The sequence below is a fragment of the Sinohyriopsis cumingii genome, chromosome 11, assembly GCF_028554795.1.
Source record: "Sinohyriopsis cumingii isolate HCF-2022 chromosome 11, ASM2855479v2, whole genome shotgun sequence".
Taxonomy (NCBI): domain Eukaryota; kingdom Metazoa; phylum Mollusca; class Bivalvia; order Unionida; family Unionidae; genus Sinohyriopsis; species Sinohyriopsis cumingii.
In genome coordinates, this window is record NC_142971.1 from 96,285,876 (window position 1) to 96,307,564 (window position 21,689).

The 21,689-nt window shown below is 34.6% G+C and overlaps 1 protein-coding gene across 1 annotated transcript; it reads right to left on the reverse strand.

Annotated features, from left to right (window-relative positions):
* Window positions 1-282: 282 nt before the first annotated feature.
* Window positions 283-21,660, reverse strand: LOC149789067 (uncharacterized). Its single transcript, XM_089975250.1, has 4 exons — window positions 21,532-21,660; window positions 9,306-9,387; window positions 2,267-2,430; window positions 283-1,839 (listed from the first exon to the last, which is right to left on the reverse strand). Exons 1-4 carry the CDS (start codon window positions 21,581-21,583, stop codon window positions 1,493-1,495), a joined length of 645 nt encoding a protein of 214 aa, XP_089831376.1. The 5' UTR covers window positions 21,584-21,660; the 3' UTR covers window positions 283-1,492.
* Window positions 21,661-21,689: the final 29 nt, after the last annotated feature.

The following is a 21,689-nucleotide window of genomic DNA, read 5'->3' on the forward strand; positions in this document are numbered from 1 at the left end:
CCATTCTTTCTTCCATTTAAAGCGCATGCATGTTAATAAAACTTCAATAACCTTATAATTACAAAATGTCCATTAGGAACTAGGTGACTACGTAACCGTTAAGATTAAAGTATAATGAAACTTTAATTACTTATGCATTAATAAGAACTTATGTGATAATTCTTAGCTGTGACTCTTATGCAGACAAAGAGAACGACAATGAAATCAAAAACAACAAGGCTGTGAAAAAAGTGATTCGTTGTCTCGTCTTTTCTTCGCGGGTAATAAAAGAAAAACCAAACATGAGAAAAAGACGTTTTGTTTTTATCTGTTTTCAACATTCAAGCATTCTAAATTGTTTATATTTCTAATCTCGCAAAAGACCACGTATGCGCAATAAAGAGTTGAATTGTTAAAAGAGTCAATTTCATTCTAGATATGTACTATATATATTAACTGATGGAAGCTTCCTATTTAATTCCTAAGATTGCAAACACATTTTCAAGTCTAATGAATGTTGTTAATATAATTCTTCACCACACATTTAGATGAACAAATACCTGCATATTACCTTGTTGTATAATTTTTTGGATCATGTTTGGTAACCATAATTACACCGAATTATTTTATAATCATGTCATCAGATTTAACTGTATCAGAGGAACAGAGATGCGTATATATATATATATATATATATATATATATATATATATATATATATATATATATATATATACAGAGGGAGAGATAAACACCATGCTTCTGTTTGTATACTTTCATTTACATAGTATCGATTTGCGAATGTTTAGCAGCAAGAAATAAAGTGTTAAATCGTACGGACAAATAAATAAGGATTTTTTCATGTGTACACCAAGTCTGTGTTTAACTTGTTTTAGCTTTGTTTCATTTAACGAATTTATGTTCTCTTCTAATAATTTGTTCATTGAGCTAACAGGCACAGTTAGGAAAAATAGTCAGGGAACTAAATTCTCGCTATGCGTAAACAATACTATGTATATGAAATACTTTAGTTATTTTACAACAAAATATTCTCCTCTCCCTGCAACCATAGATATATCTATAGTAATGAAATATTGTAATATTCGTTATTTAGTATTTGAAAAAAGGAATGTTATTTATTTATACTCGTTATCTGATATGTGCAAGACACATCCGTACTTTCAAGTGAAACTAACATTTTTAAAATGGAACACTTTAGATATTACAAATATTGACCTTAAAATATTTAAAATTGACAACAACCAATGCAATAAATGAGCTAAATTGCGACGCACGTTTTCAAGATTTCGATATTGTTTTACAGCTTTACCTTTGAAACAAGCTATAAATGTCTTGCAAATATATTCACCTAAATGTCAAGCTTTTAGATTGCATTCTCACAGCTTTTTTAAAGAAAATTTCCGTTGCTATATAAATATGTACGAGATTTAAATATCAGACCTACATACTGTCTCATTTCGAAATATTGTAGAAATAGAAACGTGTACAAACATTATTGAAAATTTGCATTGACGTTTGACACTTGAATTACAGATGAATCCAAACCGCTGTTCTTCAGTGGTTCACCATGGGCGATGTCGTCATATGCTGGTGGTGCTGTGGCTTCCAGTTGAGTATCATTTACAGGGTAGGAGGGCAGATGAGCATATCCCGCAGTCTGTATAGGGGTTTGCCCTGTTTGACAGTAATGTTGCTGGAAGTTTGAGGTTATGGGCTGTTGAGGGCTCGGAGCTGTTTGTTGGCGGTAGCGAATACAATTCGGAAGGTACTGCCAGAGAGACGGCTGCTGATGTCCGTTAGTAAGATGCACTGTGCTAGCTGTTGTCATCATAGCCATTCCTGTTCAAGGTCAAGAAAAGGCACAATTAACACCTGAAAACTTATATATAACTATTGTAAAGATATAATACGAATATATTTATGTTTTTTTAATTTATTTCTTTGCCTGAATACTACCTAAAGTATTTACGTATATACTAAAGTTTGTATTATACACACACACACACACACACACACACACACATATATATATATATATATATATATATATATATATATATATATATATATATATATATATATATATATATATATATATATATATATATACACAGATACCATTATCAAGAATATAAAAAAATATTAACGAACAGTTCTTGAACCTAATTTCAAACGCTTACTGTAATTCATCTCCACAAAATATATGCAGCGGACACCCTTCCGTACAACCTAATAATGAACGCAATTTATCTTCGAGAAGTCGTACCTTGCCTGTCGATAACTATACCCATAGTTCCACGGGACCGTCGCACGCAACAGACGATTGCTGTAATGGTGGAAGCTACGAGAATTACTCCGATAACAACCAAGGCTATGACCCAGTCAGCGAGAATAGTACCAGTGCCAATACTAATACTGGCCACGTTCCCTCTGCAAATATATATATATATATATATATATATATATATATATATATATATATATATATATATATATATATATATATATATAGTTTATGACACTGGATAATATGTTTTTAGCTTGACTTATTTTCACAAGTGAGAACTATTTTCTAGAAATAAATATGTCAACTTCGAATTTGCCATGTTGGTTTAATGTACAACTAATTTTGCCTTCCCCTGCTTTCGTCATCTTGGTTCGGTCCAGCCAAGTATTTACTTTCATATAGTGTTAGGTATATTTAATTTGTATTTTAAGGTTTACATTTGTATTGATTGTGGATATACGTTTGGGCCTCTATGACGCATGTCATATTTTTGTAAACAACATAGCTAATTTGTACTTATGATTGTAGATAATATTTTAAGAGTATCGTTATCTCTAGGTAAACATTTTTACTTTGACCTGAGTTCAGGACATTGGTACCTGAAGTTTGCCGTTTTCTTTATGAACTTTTAGTAATAGACCTAATCTGCTTGACAAGATAAAATGTTCTAGAAGTATGTTTTGACTCTCGTCCTTGTCCTCTTCTTGTGACTTAGGTTTGGTATTAAAATTCTTTAGATTAGAATTACTCATTCCATCTTTAGCTTATGTCTATTGAAATCATTATTGTAGTTATTTTCTATTTAATACTGGAACGAATTTATTTATTTCAATCTGTTTAAATTAGTCTTTGGAATTGGAAAGTGTTACTTAATACCTTCAGAATAAACCAATATTTTGGAATTAGAGCGAAATCATTTAAAGAAATTTTGAATTATATAATTGTGATAGATCAGAACTATCAGCTCATCAACACTTTTCCATGGTATTAGAAAATCAGCACATTCTAGCTTGAAATTCATTTGGAACACCACTGGAATTCATTCGGAATATCCTTTATGTTTAGACTTTTGATATTTTTATGACTATATGGCCTTAAAACAAATAATATAAAAGAGAGACAGAAGCATTACACACAACTCATTTACAAGAATAGATTAAATATATACTAATTTCAAACTGAAGGAAAACATCATAAACAGTCAAATACTACAAGAAAAACAAATTATACACTTTGACCATTCTCTTGCACAAAAAACACGGTTATGGAACTAATACAAATTAGATAAAATAACAACAATACAGGAAGGACTGTGTTTTAAGCATTCTAGGCACTCAAATGAGAAACACCCAAACCCCCTCCCCTGTATATAATACCACAGATTAAGAAAAGACACTACAACACAAAACACTATAAAATTATGTACAGTACGTACAATACAAAACTAACAAGCAATTAAGGTAATACATGCATTTATCAATCTGGAATACATATTATAATTTGACAAACTAGGTATAATAACACGAACAAAAAATTACAAACTTCTCTCCACTAAGACAACCCTTCGACGAACAGACGAAACTATTCTGGTCACCAACCAACGATTTCACTCTTGGGTTAAATGTAGACCATCTTCACCAAGATATAGGTGCCGAAATCCTTTAATACGGCAGAAAGCCACACAATCTGATGTCTCAAAAACTCGGGCTAACTCCTGATTGACCCAGCGCGCCAACCGGGACTACTGGCTCACAGTCAGCCCACGAGGTCTAAAACGGGGTATCATAGATGCGACACAAACACACTGAACCCCAGCACGTAGAAATAAATCACAAAGCATAATAATACGATTCACAATTTGATATGGAGTTATAAATTCAATGTAATTTTCCCCAGGTTCAAAAACGATATCTGGAACAGCTCCAAAAATAGAGAAATTATGCAAAAAAGTATTCACGGTAGCTCCAGACCGTCCCTCAAACTGTATGATTATATCCTCTGGTACACATAATCGGTGCAACCAATGCATCCTCCCAAGGCGGGCAACCAAACTATGTGCAACAATCAGTAACTGCATTATTCTCTTGATCTGGTCACTACTCCATCATCCAATCTAATAAAACACTTTCGGTAAAACTTACACACATGTTTAAATCACGTCAGTTTAGTTGGAAATTTCAATCCCTTTTTATAAATGAAGTGTTAAGATACTTCAAAAAGAAAATCTAAATTGCAACAGGGGATGTTTTCATCACGTCCGCGAATTTCAATCCCTTTTTGTACTTGAGGTGCCAAGGTACCTACTCACACAACCAACATACAAATGAACAATAAATACTCATTTCAAATGCAAATAAAAATAAATAATCATTCCAAATGGAAATAAAAATCAAAAAGACACTAAGAAAACCCAAATTAGACGACATAACAAGTGATATGGTACAAAATAGACCAAACCTATATAAGAAACATAATAAACAAATAATTTATGCCAAGGCATAAACTAGAAACAAGCAACAAGCACTCATAAACAGAAAAACACTTCAGTATAGACACTTTATTATTTTATCTTTCGGATTTAAAGGCAAATACTTATTTCAAAAACGACAAGCTTTAAATAAGAAAGAAAACTGATTTGAATCTGATCTAGATAATGCCGTCCATACAAACAATGGGGACAATATTACAACATAAACACCACGAACAACATACACTGGACTTTGCCGAATAAGCATAATAAAGGGAAGAAAATTACCTCAGTTTACATAACTCTAGAGGGAGCTACTCTCCTAAGTTCAAGTGAGAAAATGGAAATCAGGCCTACTGCCAGCCCAGGCAAAGGGAAGATAATACAAATTCTCTAAACGTTAAAGGGATAATCAAACCAATAATATCTGACGAACAAAACAAAGAGAAACCCTGCTAAATTCTATTTATTATTTTATTATTTTGATGACACAAACATTTATAACACATTGGTGGGTGGACAGGGAAACCCACAGCATACAACACTATTTGAAAAAAAACTAGGGTGCCACTTTTATGTCCTAACCAACCATATATGTTGGGATGGGACTAAAAGGTGTTAACACTCTTTACGGGAGCAAATCTTAAGATTGTATTCTTTATCACTATTCGTTTTATATAACATAATTGTTTCATATATTAGATGTTTTAGAATTTAATCTAAATTCTACAGAGAGTCAATACCTAGGTTATACAACGTCATAATATTAGAAATACTATAGTCTGGTTCGAGTTAGCTATTTGTTGTAAATGAACAGACATACTGAATTTAATTATACGCTGCATGTATTGAACGATTAATGTAATGGGTAACGAATTCATGTGCGCGCATGCGCAACATATATCAATGCAGAAGTATTTTTAACCGTATCTTATGTACTACACGGTTTAGTTGTTATAATTTAGCTGCCTTATATATGGTTTGGTGATGTGGAGTCACAGAACTCGGTTTCTTATGACGTGTACGCTGTGTCTGGTGACGTTGGTTCGGAAGAGTGTACTGGTGTTCTCAATGCGAGGGACCAAGGCTTCGCGACCATCGGGTCTGTGTTGAATGTGAGGGCTCTCGAGGGATCCTTCAACAGACAGGGAGGCGTGGAACATGCGTAGGGGCTGTTGGACCATTGACTAGAGCGGGTGGAACCGAAGGTACATCTTGGACGTCAAATGTTATTTTCACTATTGCTATCTGAGCAAAATTACATGCATTCCCATTTCAATATTGTTATATGAGCGATAGATTCATAATTTCATGCATTCCCATTTCAATATCGTTATATTAACGATAGATTCATAAATTCATATATATTCCAATATAGCTTGATGAATTGATAAATTAATGAGTTGATAGATTGATGAATAAGTGAGTATTATATTGATAAGTGCATAAATCACATGCTTTGGTCACCCTTGGTGTTTAATTAAACCTTGTTTATATTGGGGTGTTGATCATATAATTTTATTTGTTGATCGGGTGATATGACGTTATTCACGTTTGTCCATTCGTCAAATTCATCTTTGAGTTTTCTCGTTGAGTTACTTTTGATAGTTCCATGTTAGGAACTTCATAATTTTCCTTATCTTTTTGTTTATAATGATGTCAGATTTATTCATATTTAATTTGCGTTTATAAATAAACATCCAATTAATGCAGTTGCTTTCGGTGTCTTCACTAATCCAGTACCAACTCGGCTTCATCTTGTAACACTATACATAGATGCTTACGTATGTGTCGACTCCTACTACTAATATTCTTAATAATAAGACTTGATGATGACTTTGGGTACTAAGTGTCATTGGTTGATGGGGCTTGAATGGTTCTAGAATTCAGTAATGAAATTTATACGGAACTTTTCATTCATTTGGACTTTCAAGGAACTTTCTATCTGGATTATCTCCTCCCACATGTTCACTTATAAGTTATAACTTCATAATTCAATTATTTGTAAATTTCAAAACTTGTTGGTTTTGCTTCTTTCTCTTACTTAGTTTATAACCATAGAGTGGAAACAATGGTAAATAACTTACCGGCAATTTCCATTGGGTCTGAACATAGTAGTTTCCTAGAATATGTTTGTTGGCTGATGCAATAATTTCAAACTATTAAAACTAATTTCATTATAGAATAAATTTCATTTTAAATACCTACCAAGTGCCAAACTGGACACTATTTTCAATGAATCAGCTTTTTTACCTTGCTTAACATTTAAACAAAGGTATTATCTTTTCTTGACAAAAGCAGCATTATTCTCTCCCATCAAAACTTTAAGTCTGTGTACCAAAACAATTGACTGCATTAAAATGAAACAAAACAACAGAACACAACAATGGTCGTCGGGACCCAACCAGTTTTACAACTGTCCTATATTTGCTAATTTTTTGCTCGGATACAGTACAAATTTCGTACAGTAACCACTTGCATATAAGGCACATACAATTAGAATATGTGTCTACAGAGGCCAATTTGGAAAGTTCCATTTATATGTGTCTAGAAAGTTCCATTTATACATAAACAGACGCAAATATTCGAATTTCTATAAAACCAACCTCTCATTGCCTAATGTTCACCTGGATAGCTAGTATGCACAGTTATAATGGCAATATTATTCCACAATACAGTATAACTCTATTTCTCATTTGTAGAAACAAATGAGCGTTTCAGGCTGGTAACTTGACACTAAAGGAGAGGTAAGTTAATTATAGTACAAGGCTTGTGTATGTCCATTTTATTTGAACACGTTTGCCTTAAAACAAGAATTTAAATGTCAGATCATTCTGAATAGAAATAGTAGGAAATAAGATTAAGATCACTGGCGTTACAGTCATAGAGCCAGACATTCTATTGACAATGAACCGTTATTTGAGAATCTGAGAATCCCCCCGCTGAGATTACGCTGCATTGATGTGGGGTTGTAAACAACATCCAACAGGATGATCAGAATATGCAGACACGGAGCCAGACATGACACACATTTTAGAACACTCCTGTGATGTTTTTCTATTTCTCACAAACGTATATGATCTCTCTCTTTTTCTCGCTCTCTCATTTCTGTTAAACATATTTGGGGTAACTATTTAATTGTTGATATACTTAAATGTGCAGCAATTATAAATTACATCCTCTGTGTCAAAGAAAAGATGATGTCAATCTTGTTTCATCTTGAACATTCTTGCAAATAGGTCAATCTTGCCTACCGGATCTACACGCTTGTAAATAGGTCAATCTTGCCTACCGGATTTACGATCTTATAAATAGGTCAGTCTTGCATACCGGATCTACACTCTAGTAAATAAATCAGTCTTGCATACCGGATCTACACTCTTGTAGATAAATTCTTCCAGTCTACATGAGTACACTTAATGAACCGAAATTGAATTGATGAGGCCAATAATCTAGTGGATGTCTAATGCATTTGCAGCATATTGCGATGAATCCATTATTATTGACATGACCACAATATAAGTTGCAGGAACAACAGAGAAGAAATAAAATAGTTTGCACTAGGGTGAGATAATTAATTTCCACCGTAGAGTTTTCAATTCTCTTAGATGAAACTTGGCATAGCCTTGTACTAGTCTCGAACTTCTGACACTATTGTTATAGTCCCCAATCCAGGACTAACCAGTCCTACATAGCTTACGCACTAAAATAAAATATACATGTATGGGAATGAGTCAAGAATAGGTGTTGAGATGATCCAGCTTGTACTCTACTTACGGGCAGTAGTACTGATTTGTATAGCTACCAAAGCAATGGCCTGAACAATAATTTCGAATACAAGTACAGTCGGCTGTACTAATCAAGTTGATGTCTCATGCATTTGCAATATATATATATATATATATATATATATATATATATATATATATATATATATATATATATATATATATATATATATATATATATATATATATATTCTATTCACGTTTTTACAAGAATCGTTCTGTATAGTACCGGAAATAATCTGTCAATTGCAATAGTGTGGTATAAACTATTCCCACACTAGAATTTTGGATTCGTTGGCATAAACTCTGAAAATTCTCGCAAATGTCTCGAAACTCGGACGCAAGTTTTCTCCTATCCCACTTTGCTAACCTTTGTCACGTGGCTTGTTCACATCCGCAAAGTATAAATGTATCAGAATAAACACAAAATGTATCTTAAGATGAATAGACACAAAATGCATCATGAGACAAATAGACACAAAACGCATCTTACGACGAATAGACACAAAAATTATCTTAAAACGAATGGACACACAATTTATCTTAAGACGAATAGACACAAAATTTATCTTAAGACGAATAGACACAAAATTTATCTTAAGATGAATAGATACAAAAGGTATCATAAGACGAATAGACACAAAACGCATCTTAAGACCAATAGACACAAAACGCATCTTAAGGCGAATAGACACAAAATTTATCTTAAGACGAATATGCACAAAATACATCTTAAGATGAATTCATGATGAAATCTACTTACGAGCAGCAGTCATATGGAAAGATGCCACAGCAACCGTATGGGCAATACCCAGTTGTTTCGCTGCAATATTCAGAGACACAGCCTGAAATAAAATGTCAACATTGCAAACTGTTATTTGGATTGGTTTTTAGTATAGACAAGCTGTTAACTTTAGTTGTGCAAGGTTGCCTTCATTTGAACTTGACCATTTAATGGATATAGTGGGAACTGTATGTACAAGAAGAAAAAGGCTGATGGAAAACTAGCTATTGTCTTACTGTACGAGATGAATAGTAAAGGAAGACATGTTATATTTAAAATTATACAAATTTATTTATAGACATAATTGCACTTACGAATAAGAAACAATAGCTCCTTGAAGCAATTTTACTAATGACATGGAATTAGACTGTATTCGTATTTTGCAGTCTAACGAGTAGCAACTTCCAGGAACGGCCCCATCTCAGGCCTTTCTGCGAATGTTCTAACATTTTGAATCTATTTCAGCTATCCAACGAATGATATAAATGTACATTTCTTAATACGCCGTATTTTGTTCGGCAAGGCTATCTAATGGAACTTTAGTGGTCAGTTAGGTGGAAGTCACTGCAAAGCATGCATGAACAAAGACTGAATTGCATACTCGAGCACCGGCATATCGTATATAGGAGTTTAAATCAGTAAAGTTAGTAAGTACTTCACAGCGCCCTAGAGTTCCAACATTGTTTTGCTTAAAATTTCTTCAAGGAATCTCTGCAGACTGGAGTGAGAGACAGATAAAAATAAATAAAACGAAAAAAAATAAATATTTTACACTACTTTATAGTCTCATTACTCTGGTTTAAATCTCATGCAGGTGAATGTGTTAAATTTGGATCAAGTTTTGAGACTATATTAATGCAATATAACACAGAGTAAGATCCAGCATGTGTAATATGAAGATTGCAATGTGTTAAATTTGGACCAGGTTTAGAGACGATATTAATACACGATATTAATACACTCAGAGTAAGATCCAGCATGTGTAATATGAAGATTGCAATGTGTTAAATTTGGATCAAGTTTAGAGACGATATTAATACAATGAAAAGAAGATCCAGCATATGTAGTATGAAGATTGCAATGTGTTAAATTTGGATCAAGTTTAGAGACGATATTAATACACGATATTAATACACTGAGAGTAAGACCCAGCATGTGTAATATGAAGATTGCAATGTGTTAAATTTGGATCAAGTTTAGAGACGATATTAATACAAAAGAAGATCTAGCATGTGTAGTATGACGATTGCAATGTGTTAAATTTGGATCAAGTTTAGAGACGATATTAATACAAAAGAAGATCCAGCATATGTAGTATGAAGATTGCAATGTGTTAAATTTGGACCAGGTTTAGAGACGATATTAATACACGATATTAATACACTCAGAGTAAGACCCAGCATGTGTAATATGAAGATTGCAATGTGTTAAATTTGGATCAAGTTTAGAGACGATATTAATACAATCAAAGGAAGATCCAGCATGTGTAGTATGAAGATTGCAATGTGTTAAATTTGGATCAAGTTTAGAGACGATATTAATACACGATATAAATACAATCAAAAGAAGATCCAGCATATGTAGTATGAAAATTGCAATGTGTTAAATTTGGACCAGGTTTAGAGACAATATTAATACACTCAGAGTAAGATCCAGCATGTGTAATATGAAGATTGCAATGTGTTAAATTTGTATCAAGTTTAGAGACGATATTAATAGAATCAAAGGAAGATCCAGCATGTGTAGTATGAAGATTGCAATGTGTTAAATTTGGATCAAGTTTAGAGACGATATTAATACACAATATTAACACAGAGTAAGATCCAGCATATGTAATATGAAGATTGCAATGTGTTAAATTCGGACCAGGTTTAGAGACGATATCAATACATGATATTGTTGGTGTTGTTGTTGTTGTTGGGTTTAACGCCATTTTTCAGCACACGATAGACTATGCATGGCGGCCAGTATTAATGGTGGAGGAAGAACCCGGGAAAACCACGTGAAGAACCACCGACTCATGAGAAGCTACTGGCAAGCTTTCTCACATACCCACATTGGCCGAATCCTAGACTCGAACCCACGCAGACAGAGTTGAGATGGCAGTGATCCGTAACGGAGAGCGCTGATATTAATACAATCAGGGTAAGTAAAAATGCCATATTAGGTATCCTTGGGAACTGGCGAGAATTCAGGAGTTAAACTCTAATCATAACCTTCGTCCACTTGAAACTGAATTATGGTTTTTAAGCCCGACGTAGTTAGTGATCTAACAGGTTTATCCACGATCTACGATAAAGAAACAGCAATTCAGCAGGCAGGGTGCAGGGTTTTAATGAATTGGCGATACCTAAACCGCCAGTCAATATTATCATAGGTGTGGGGCTGATTTATCGATCAAGTCAAGACTTTTGGAGTCGAAACTCGCTTTTTTGTGCGACAAGACGGCATGCAGCCTATCAAACGTTTGAGTTTGTGACCTAGAACGAGATACACCTTCAAACATGTCAATCGTAACAGACTGGTAAAAGTACCGTTAATACGTGATGAAAGAAATACTTCTCTGCAAATTGTTTTCTTTTTATTGTTAATTCTAAGTTAAGATTAAAGTCTCATACAAAATCTATATGATGATTACTTCACAGAAGCAAAAGAAATTTTTAACCAAAGGTGACAATATGGGCAGTATGAAGGAGGAAATATTTTTTTTAAAAACTCATCTATATGACATAAGGATTTATTGGAAAAGTTTAAATAGATTAAAGTACCTAAAAATGAAAATAAATTCAGATCATACAGGGTCAGAAATCTACGAAAATGACTGTATATACATTAACGTTGTTACAAAAGATCAACATGATAAATCTATGATATCTTCATAGTTAATACATTTTTTTATATAAAAAAAACATATTAGGTCAGAGCAGTTTAAACAATCACAACTTGAATTCTTCACAAGATGTTATGCCTCTCGAACAATAAATAATATAAGCTGAACAACAGGTGCTAAAGAATTAAAGAGATATTAACCCACTACAACATAATTGAAATGCTTGAAGTAGAAAAAGGGGAGGAATAATCGTGATTTAAAATTGACCCATTACAACATAATTGAAATGCTTGAAGTAGAAAAAGGGGAGGAATAATCGAACATAATTGAAATGCTTGAAGTAGAAAAAGGGGAGGAATAATCGAACATAATTGAAATGCTTGAAGTAGAAAAAGGGGAGGAATAATCGAACATAATTGAAATGCTTGAAGTAGAAAAAGGGGAGGAATAATCGTGATTTAAAATTGACCCATTACAACATAATTGAAATGCTTGAAGTAGAAAAAGGGGAGGAATAATAGTGATTTAAAATTGATCGGCAAAAGCAAGCGACGTATTTTACTGTTATGTGTATCCATAGTGTGTGCCTATGGAATGATGATAATATACATAATTACCATATAATTCATTGGAAAGATGATCATATAAATAAATAATTACAATATAAATCATGACAAGGATTCAACAGTACGATCCTTCCTAAAATTTGAACTCCTCCTCTCAATTACCCTTTTGAATTTTTCTGGATTTGTTTCGTTTGTTGTAAAATTTTATTTATATAAGAACACAGCACTTTGAAAACATAAATATTCCAATAAATATTAACCCGTCTATCATGTAATTTTGATTTTGTTTTCGTCTTTAAAAAGGTAACGTTAACTTTAATCTTCTTGCATTTTACCTCTTCTGCTTTTACTTTTCTAAGTATTTGTTTACAGGTTGTTGTCCAAGTTCAACTCTGCGTGGCTGTTTCTTCTTTTCTAATTACTTTCGTAAGTTGTTATCATGTTGGTTTTGCTACTATGGTTTTCTTAGCAATTTCTTCGGTTTTCTTTCTCCGTCTTCCATTCAATTTGCAATAATATTATAGGTTAGGTAAATTTAAATTAATATTAATTTGAATTATTCAAGTCAAGTTTACAATCCTACTTTATTAAACTTAAACATTTAATAAAAACATGTTCTAAAAATGCTAACTTAATTTTGAACATTAACTTTTATTTCATACTCCACTAACTGGCTTTAGAACTTGTTCTCAAGAAACTGTTTTAATATTTGTATTACAAAATATTTAGCTATTTTGTAGAGAACAAATTCTGTAATAGTTGCAACAGCTGTAAGCAGAAACTATGTGTCTACTATAAAACATCAGGTACACGTCCTATTTATTTTGAATAATTTCAGTACCTTCTTTTCTAGGACGTGTTTGTATCTCTCTCTCTCTCTCTCTCTCTCTCTCTCTCTCTCTTTAATACGCATAATTTTGACATGTGCAAAAGTTGTTCAACTTGAATCCAGTGCAGACGGAGTTAATCTTAATCTAAACCAAAAAATAGATAAATCTCTAATCCAGTGGTTGACGTATGAGCTTCTTTAAACTCCGCGTGTAAATTGCTTCATTTATTAACTGCATTAACTTTGAAAGTCAGAGAGGTTACCCCATGTAGTCTTACATTTTGATGATGCTTTTATGTATTGTTACCAACTTAACTCTCATAACAAAATGTACGTATAATCACTTTAGTAAGAAAAATATTGTCATTTAAAGAGGAATAAATAAATAAATAAATAAATAAATAAATAATGAATTAAAAAGAGAAATTTTGAGGATAAAAAATTTCCACAGATTATTATATTCACTACAAGAAAGCTAATTCAAGCTGATCTAGTTGAAGTTAATGTAGTCAATTTAGAAATTATATCAATGAAGTCAGACGTTAAAATTTACAACAGAGAGATATATTAATTCAAGAAATATTGCGGCAAAGATAAAGACAAAAACAATATGGATAAATGATGATGACATTACATTTTGTTTTGAAATTGAAAGACACAAATAATTTAATATTTATCATTGTAAGAAAGTATCTTTATAGAAAAAAATTAATAACGTTAATTCGAACGCAGGAAAGTTACCACATGGCTGAAAGGTTAAAATAACTATTTTTGTGAAAATGTATAAAAATTGTTAGGAACTTTGTAGCCATATAAATCTTGTTTATCCATATGACTTTATATAAGACGCTTAACATCAGGCGTTTATTAATCTAGTGTTTCCTGCACTAATTCTTGATACGATAGACGTAGAAGTACAAGAGGTAAATTCGTTGAAGCATTGCTAAACTATTTCTTTGGTATCGCTGGCAATGCAATAAGCTAAAAGTGGAGTCGCGTCATTATCTGATTGACAGTGTAATAAGCTAAAAGTGAAGTCGCGTCATTGCCTGATATAACTGACAGTGTAATAAGCTAAAAGTGGACTCGCGTCATTGCCTGGTATCATTGACAGTGTAAAGTGGATTCGCGTCATTACCTGGTATCATTGACAGTATAATAAGCTAAAAGTGGAGTCGCGTCATTACCTGGTATAATTGACAGTGTAATAAGCTAAAAGTGGAGTCGCGTCATTACTTGATATAATTGACAGTGTAATAAGCTGAAAGTGGATTCGCGTCATTACCCGATATAATTGACAGTATAATAAGCTAAAAGTGGAGTCGCGTCATTACCTGATATAATTGACAGTGTAATAAGCTAAAAGTGGAGTCGCGTCATTACCTGGTATGATTAACAGGGTAATAAGCTAAAAGTGAAGTCGCGTCATTACCTGATATAATTGACAGTGTAATAAGCTAAAGGTGGAGTCGCGTCATTACCTGATATAATTGACAGTGTTATAAGCTAAAAGTCGAGTCGCGTCATTACCTGATATAATTGACAGTGTAATAAGCTAAAAGTGGAGTCGCGTCATTACCCGATATAACTGACAGTGTAAAAACTAAAAGTGGAGTCGCGTCATTAACTGATATAATTGGCAGTGTAATAAGCTGTCTATAAAATTCAGATAGCCCAATTACTTTTGTGATACCTGATTAGGGTATTTATCTTGTTGCGGTGATAATTGTTGTTAGTAGTTTTAATAAAACATATAGAAACAACACCAAAAGCATATACAAGTACGATATAATGTAAAGAAATTGTGCATACTCCAGAAACTTCAAAACGTTCAAAACACAGTTGCTCGGATCACCCTTATAGTACCAAGATCGGAGCACACCTCCCCCTGCTCTGTACCCTACTCTGGCTATCCATTCGATCCAGAATCAAACAAAATTTATTCTCTGTCCTACGTTTCACTGACGGACTCCAGTCCAACATATCTATCCGACCTCACCCATGTGTATACACCAAGATACTTACGCTCCTCTTCTGAAACTCATATTCTCATTATTCCCACTATGAAAATGAATATATGGACAACGTTATTTGACATACAAGGCACAGCAACGTGGAATGAATTACCCATTGAACGTAGACACAAAGACACAGTCATCTCATTGAAGAGCGCTCTTAAAACTCACCTATTTCGACTGCAATAACAGACGTAAAGACCTAATAATGTTTCATTACCTTAAATATTTACAGCATATTTTCTGTTTTCTAATTTAATGGTGACTTTTTTGTAATCGTATCATTATATATGTTTTATTAGGTGTTGTTGTAAAGCACTTAGAGCTTCTAAAGATTAGGCGCTATACAAAGTCCTCATTAGTATTATTGTTATTATTATTATTATTATTATTATTATTATTATTATACTCATATTTCAAAAGTAAAAATTACAGAAACTTACATAATTATAAACGCTTGCTTATTTGCTTCACGCGAAGAGGTAGCAAGTTTGCTTTTCTGTTTCTATAACAAAGTTTTCTTCCTCGAATATATGAACTTTGCTTTTATCTGCTTAATTTTCGTTTATGTAACGGGTAGGACTGGGTAAGTCGGCTCGGGTAGTGATAGAGCGTCCGTCTAGATTTAAAGAGTCCTCGGGTTCGAGCCACAATTAGGCCATATTCCATATCTGCTCCTTCAACAGGCTAGGCAAGATACAGTAAAATGCAAGTTTAACGCCGGAAAGCAGGTCACAAAGGCAAGGGATAGTTATTGGCTGGACTGGGCCTGTTGATTCTGGTAACCAAAGTGAAAGAGCGCCCATATTTATTTAGGCAGGTACTGGGATAGAGTCCCACTGCGGCCAGCCGTTTGTCATATTACATTTACGTTATTCTCATTTAATTGTACTTCTTCGCATATCTTTTAACAACGTAGTTTAGCCTTCACCATACCACCTGTAATTAAAAGTACTCAGTCAACACAACAACGTAGTTTAGCCTACACCATACCACCTGGAATTAGAACTACTCCATCACCATAACAACGTAGTTTAGCCTAACACTTTAATCTGAAATATTTTGTTCAATATTGTCATATTTTCTTCTGAATAATATCCTTCCTGGCTAAACATTGAACTTTCAAGTAAACGTTACATGTACGGCTGATACTGACTGTGTAACACGTGTTGTTATTATGAAATTCTTATCACATAAAATTATGTACTTTGAGTTAGACTGGATATTCCATCATATATCTGACCAGTTCTGTCGTGTACCAAAAACTTAAATCCGTCCACAATTTTGCATCACCGCTCCGGTGTCCTAGTGGCAGAGCGTCAGCCTCGGATACGAGAGGTCGCGGGTTTGAACCCCGGCCGAGTCAAATCAAAAACATTTAAAAATGGTACTAACAGCTGCCTCGCTTGGCGCTCAGCATTAAGAGGTCAGTGTTAGGACTGGTCGGCCTAGCTTCAGGATAATGTGTCTGGTTGAGACATCATACTACATGTCTGCGGCATGACGTCCCAGTGCTAAACATCCCTATAAACTGTCATACTGCAGACATCGCAGCGATATGACTAAAAAATTGTTAAAGCTGTTTTAAATACCTAAATCACACAGACAAACACACACATTGTACATCATCTGCGGATATTACATTTAATTTTTTAGCAGAATGCTTGTCCGAGCGTATACCTGTGAAACTTCCGTGATGATAGTGCCGTCTATGGGAACATACTGCATAAGGTATCGATGGTTATGATAATTCTTCAAGTGCAGATTTATGTTCTTCAGGTATATTGTCATATAAATAACTAGTTTTTCTTTTAACATTTTTCCAACCAGAATTACACGGAATACTAAAGTTACTAAAGTTTTGAAATATCTTTTCAAGTTAATGCTATTACAAACTATATTTAATTGTTCTGATTTATGCTATTCCTCGTTGGATTAAGACAAGGGTCGTCACAGTTTTCACTCAGACAATGGAAATAAAGCTATAAGTATCAATAACCATTAATATCAGCATCGGGCATTTTTTCAGCGCTCCAAGTTTCCATGCAGTTTGTTTTCTTCATAACCAGAATGAACTGACTATGCAAAAAAGGGAAAGACTTAGAAATTGGGTTTACAAATTGTCCTATGAAGGAATCACATGGCACGAATGTGACAACCATGAAAGCAATTTTTACACATTGAAACCGAATAATTACGCACGGTGGACGGGTGACAGCGTACACGTACGGTTAAACAGCACACACCATTAGTATCGATTGTATCAAAAGGGGGAAAGGGAGATACGAGAGACAACAATCACTATCACAATATGCTCAGATGTGAGAGACTGTTAATGGACATGTTCGTCAGAAAACGTCTTTTGTAAACAGAAGTAAAATAAGATATAAACAAATAAACGAATATTACATTTAATTTTTAGCAGAATGCTTTCTATTCACTCAAACGAATAGATGCCAACAAAAAGAACACAGAACGGACTAACTGAGTAGCACATGGTCACAACAGCTACCTCTGTCCCCAAACTGATGCAATGTTTTAGTTTTAGTTGTTGTTCTTTTGTCTTGGTTTGATTTATTGTTGTTTGGCTTTTTAAGGGGTGCTCGTTAGCTTCTTTCTATTCACTCACACGTTTTTACCTTTTTTGTTATTTTGGCTTAACGCCATTTTTCAGCACATGATAGGCTATTCATGGTGACCAGTATCACCGATTGAGGAAGAATCAAGCAAAACTCCGGTAAGAACTACCGACCTACGGGAAGTTACTGGCAGCTTTCTCTCACACTGGCCGAGCCAGGGACTCGAACCCACGAGGACAGAGGTAAGGTGTCAGTGATGGGTAAAGGAGAGCGCTTAGAACTGTTCACTCAGGCAGGTCCGACGTGTTTATGTAATAATATGTCTAAAAATGTCGAAGAAAAACTTTGTCAAGTAGTATCATTTCAAATATTCCGATATATTAAAGTAATCCAACACATTTATATTACTAACAGCATGTGAAAAGCTAATGCATTGGATTGGGGATTCAGAGATAAGGGGTAATATTAATAGATCTTGCAGTTGGAGGCAAATTACGATTTTGATTCTCTGAAACGTTTCGGCATAAAGCATACCTCGATCGCTGCTGCAGTTTGATCTGAACATGTCTATGAACATCCTCAGCATGTCGATGAACAGTCTCAACATGTCGATGAGCGTCCTCAACATGTCAATGAACAGTCTCAACATGTCGATGAACAGATTACACTTGGTGCTTTTTGATTCACAAAAGTGCTAGACATACCGACGTTGAATAAAGCTTATTTGTCAGGCTGTATACCCTGGAGGTACTTCTATTCAATACTCTCTAATCCTACTTAGAAAAATCAATTAAAATATTTGTCTTTTACGGTGTAGCTAACCTACGAAGAATAATGTAGTGCATTTCACCACACTGGTGTATTAGAAAGCATTCATTGCGCAATACCGATTCCTTACCTGAAAGCGAGGCAATGTCAGCTCTGACCCTTCACTGGTTTTAACGCAATTATTCTGCGATTCCAGGACAAAAGCCCTTAGCTAGTGGTAGGACAAAATGCCTTGGGGACAAACGCCACCTTGGGGTAGGACAAAAGACCCTAGGACAGAAGCCCCCTTATAAGGGTAGGACCAAACCGGGGTAGGACAAAACCCGATTAGGACAGAAGCCCCCTGTTAGGGGTAGGACAAAAGACCCTTGATCTTGGACCTTTGCAGCATTATGCATTTTCATTGTTCGTTTTCAAAGACCTGTTTATGTATTTGATTGAAATTTTGTTTATTTATTTTTGTATAGATGTTTGTGTGACTTGGATTTTTACCGTAGCTTTAACAATTGTTCAGTGATATCGCTACGATGTCTGCAGTGTAACATTTTATAGTGATGTCTAGCACTGGGGGCATCATGCCGCAGACATGTAGCATGATGTCCCACCCAGTCACATTATCCTGACACCAGGACGACCAGTCCTAACAATAACCTCTTAATGCTGAGCGCCAAGCGAGGCAGCTGTTAGTACCATTTTTGTAAGTCTTTGGTATGACTCGGCCGGGGATTGAACCAACGACCTCCCGCATCCGAGGCGGACGCTCTAACTAATAGACCACCGGAGCGGTTGTGTGTGTGTATATATAAATATTAAAGAAAATAATCAAATTTATTTAACCCATGTCTGTCTCTCAGATTAGGCTGCAAATCATTTCTCTACAGAATAATCCTGCATGCATACTGTATGTAATCATGTTGATACCTATTTGAGCCCCAAAAGACCTACACATTAGCAGTTTTAATTGCACAATATGTAAATGTAATCCTGATACAATCAAGTTATGATCACGTCTGTTACTTATATTGCGCCACATGACAGATCCCACGTAAAATGGTTTAAAGGTCCTTCATGCTAATTCTGGTTCGTTACACCTTTTTCTCAAACAAAGACAATTACCCACTTCAACTTGGATAACTGCAATTGTAAATAGTTAACTATTTAAAGGTGCCTTAGTATAAAATTATGTAATTAATAATATCAAGTAAGAAATAAAAGACTATATTTTAACAATTATATTACTTACAAAACAATTTATAAATATTTATTATTTTATAAATATTTCTTATTTTAATCAAAGACTTACAGTGATTGCATGTTAAAATGACCGCGATTCATAGCAACTAATTAAATCAATGAAAATGAAAATAGAATTATTTTATTTTTTTAAATAGCTCTCCCCCTTAGTGATTTTCGTCCTACCCCTAATGGGGGGGGGGGTCTTTGTCCTTACCCTTATTCTGCACATGATAAAGTATATATGGCTACCAGTATATTTGATGGATGATGAACCCGGAAGACACTGGCATGAACTACAGATCCACAGAAAGCTACATGCAAGCGCTCTCAACTACCCTTGCTGGTCAAGCCCAGATTGAAACCATCGCGGACATAGGCGTAATGTGTTGTTGTTGTTGTTATTGTTGTAGGGTTTAACAGTATTTTTCAGCACAAGATAGGCTATACACATTCAGCTAGTATAAATGGTAGGGGAAGAACCCCGGGAGAACCCTAGAAAGAACCATCGACGCACGAAAAACTACTGGCAAGCTTTCTCACATAACCACATTGGCTGAACCCGAGACTCAAACCCACGCAGACTGAGGTGAGATGGCAATGATCCGTAACGGTTAGTGCTTTAGACCACTCGGCCACTTGGGGCCCCAGGCGAAATATGAGAGCTTTGCAAAGACTAGCGCCTACCAATCAACCACTCTGGGCACCTAGTCATACACAGGAAGAAAAATGACTTCATTATTGCTCAAACACTCAGTGATGTGTTTTACGGTGGTTATGCGTGACGCCAATTAAATATCACTGCCAACACAAAGACGCACCCCTATCCATCTATCTGTCTCTGTCTGTCTGTCTGTTTGTCTGTCTCTCTCTTAGTACTGTTGTTTTATTGCCCAACTTAGGACATTTTGCACCATAGTCCGTCTCAATATCGATGAAAATTGCGATGTTTTATGTGACAGTATCGTTTTGTATAAAACGTAAAAAAACCCAACCCAAAACAATCAGTTGCTCACTTCGCCCTTGAAAATGGCTTCACGTACCATCAAATACATTACCACTCCGGTTGTCTAGTGGTTAGAGCGTCCGCCTCGTATGCGGAAGGTCGCGGGATCACACCCCAGCCGAGTCATACCAAAGACTTCTAAAATAAATGGCATTAACAGCGTCCTCGCTAGGCGCTCAGCACTAAGAGGTTAGTTTTATGACTGGTCGGCCTGAGTGGGACATTATGCTACTTGTCTGTGGCATGATGCCCCAAATGATAAACATTACTATAAACTGCCACACTGCAGACATCCTAGCGATATGACTGAATTTTTTAAAAGCTGCGTTAAAAATCCAAATCTCACATACAATCCCATCAAATACATTACTACACTTACCTCCAAACACAACACTCATAACAACTATACACAAGGTTAGTTTAACCTCCATGATGACAAAAATCTTGTGGAATGCAACACAGTACTTGTACCTATTGAAATGTGTTCATTAGAATTGGCTCATTTCCGATTCTATTTGAGAGCGAGACTTATTTTGA

Bases quoted from the DNA above. Each gene is read 5' to 3' on its own strand.
- LOC149789067 (XM_089975250.1), bottom strand. From the start codon at position 21,583: ATGGAGGTTAAACTAACCTTGTGTATAGTTGTTATGAGTGTTGTGTTT. The intron at 9,388-21,531 runs GTAAGTGTAGTA...ATTTTATTTCAG, and splicing joins TATGAGTGTTGTGTTTGGAG to GCTGTGTCTCTGAATATTGC. The intron at 1,840-2,266 runs GTACGACTTCTC...GACCTTGAACAG, and splicing joins TATAGTTATCGACAGGCAAG to GAATGGCTATGATGACAACA.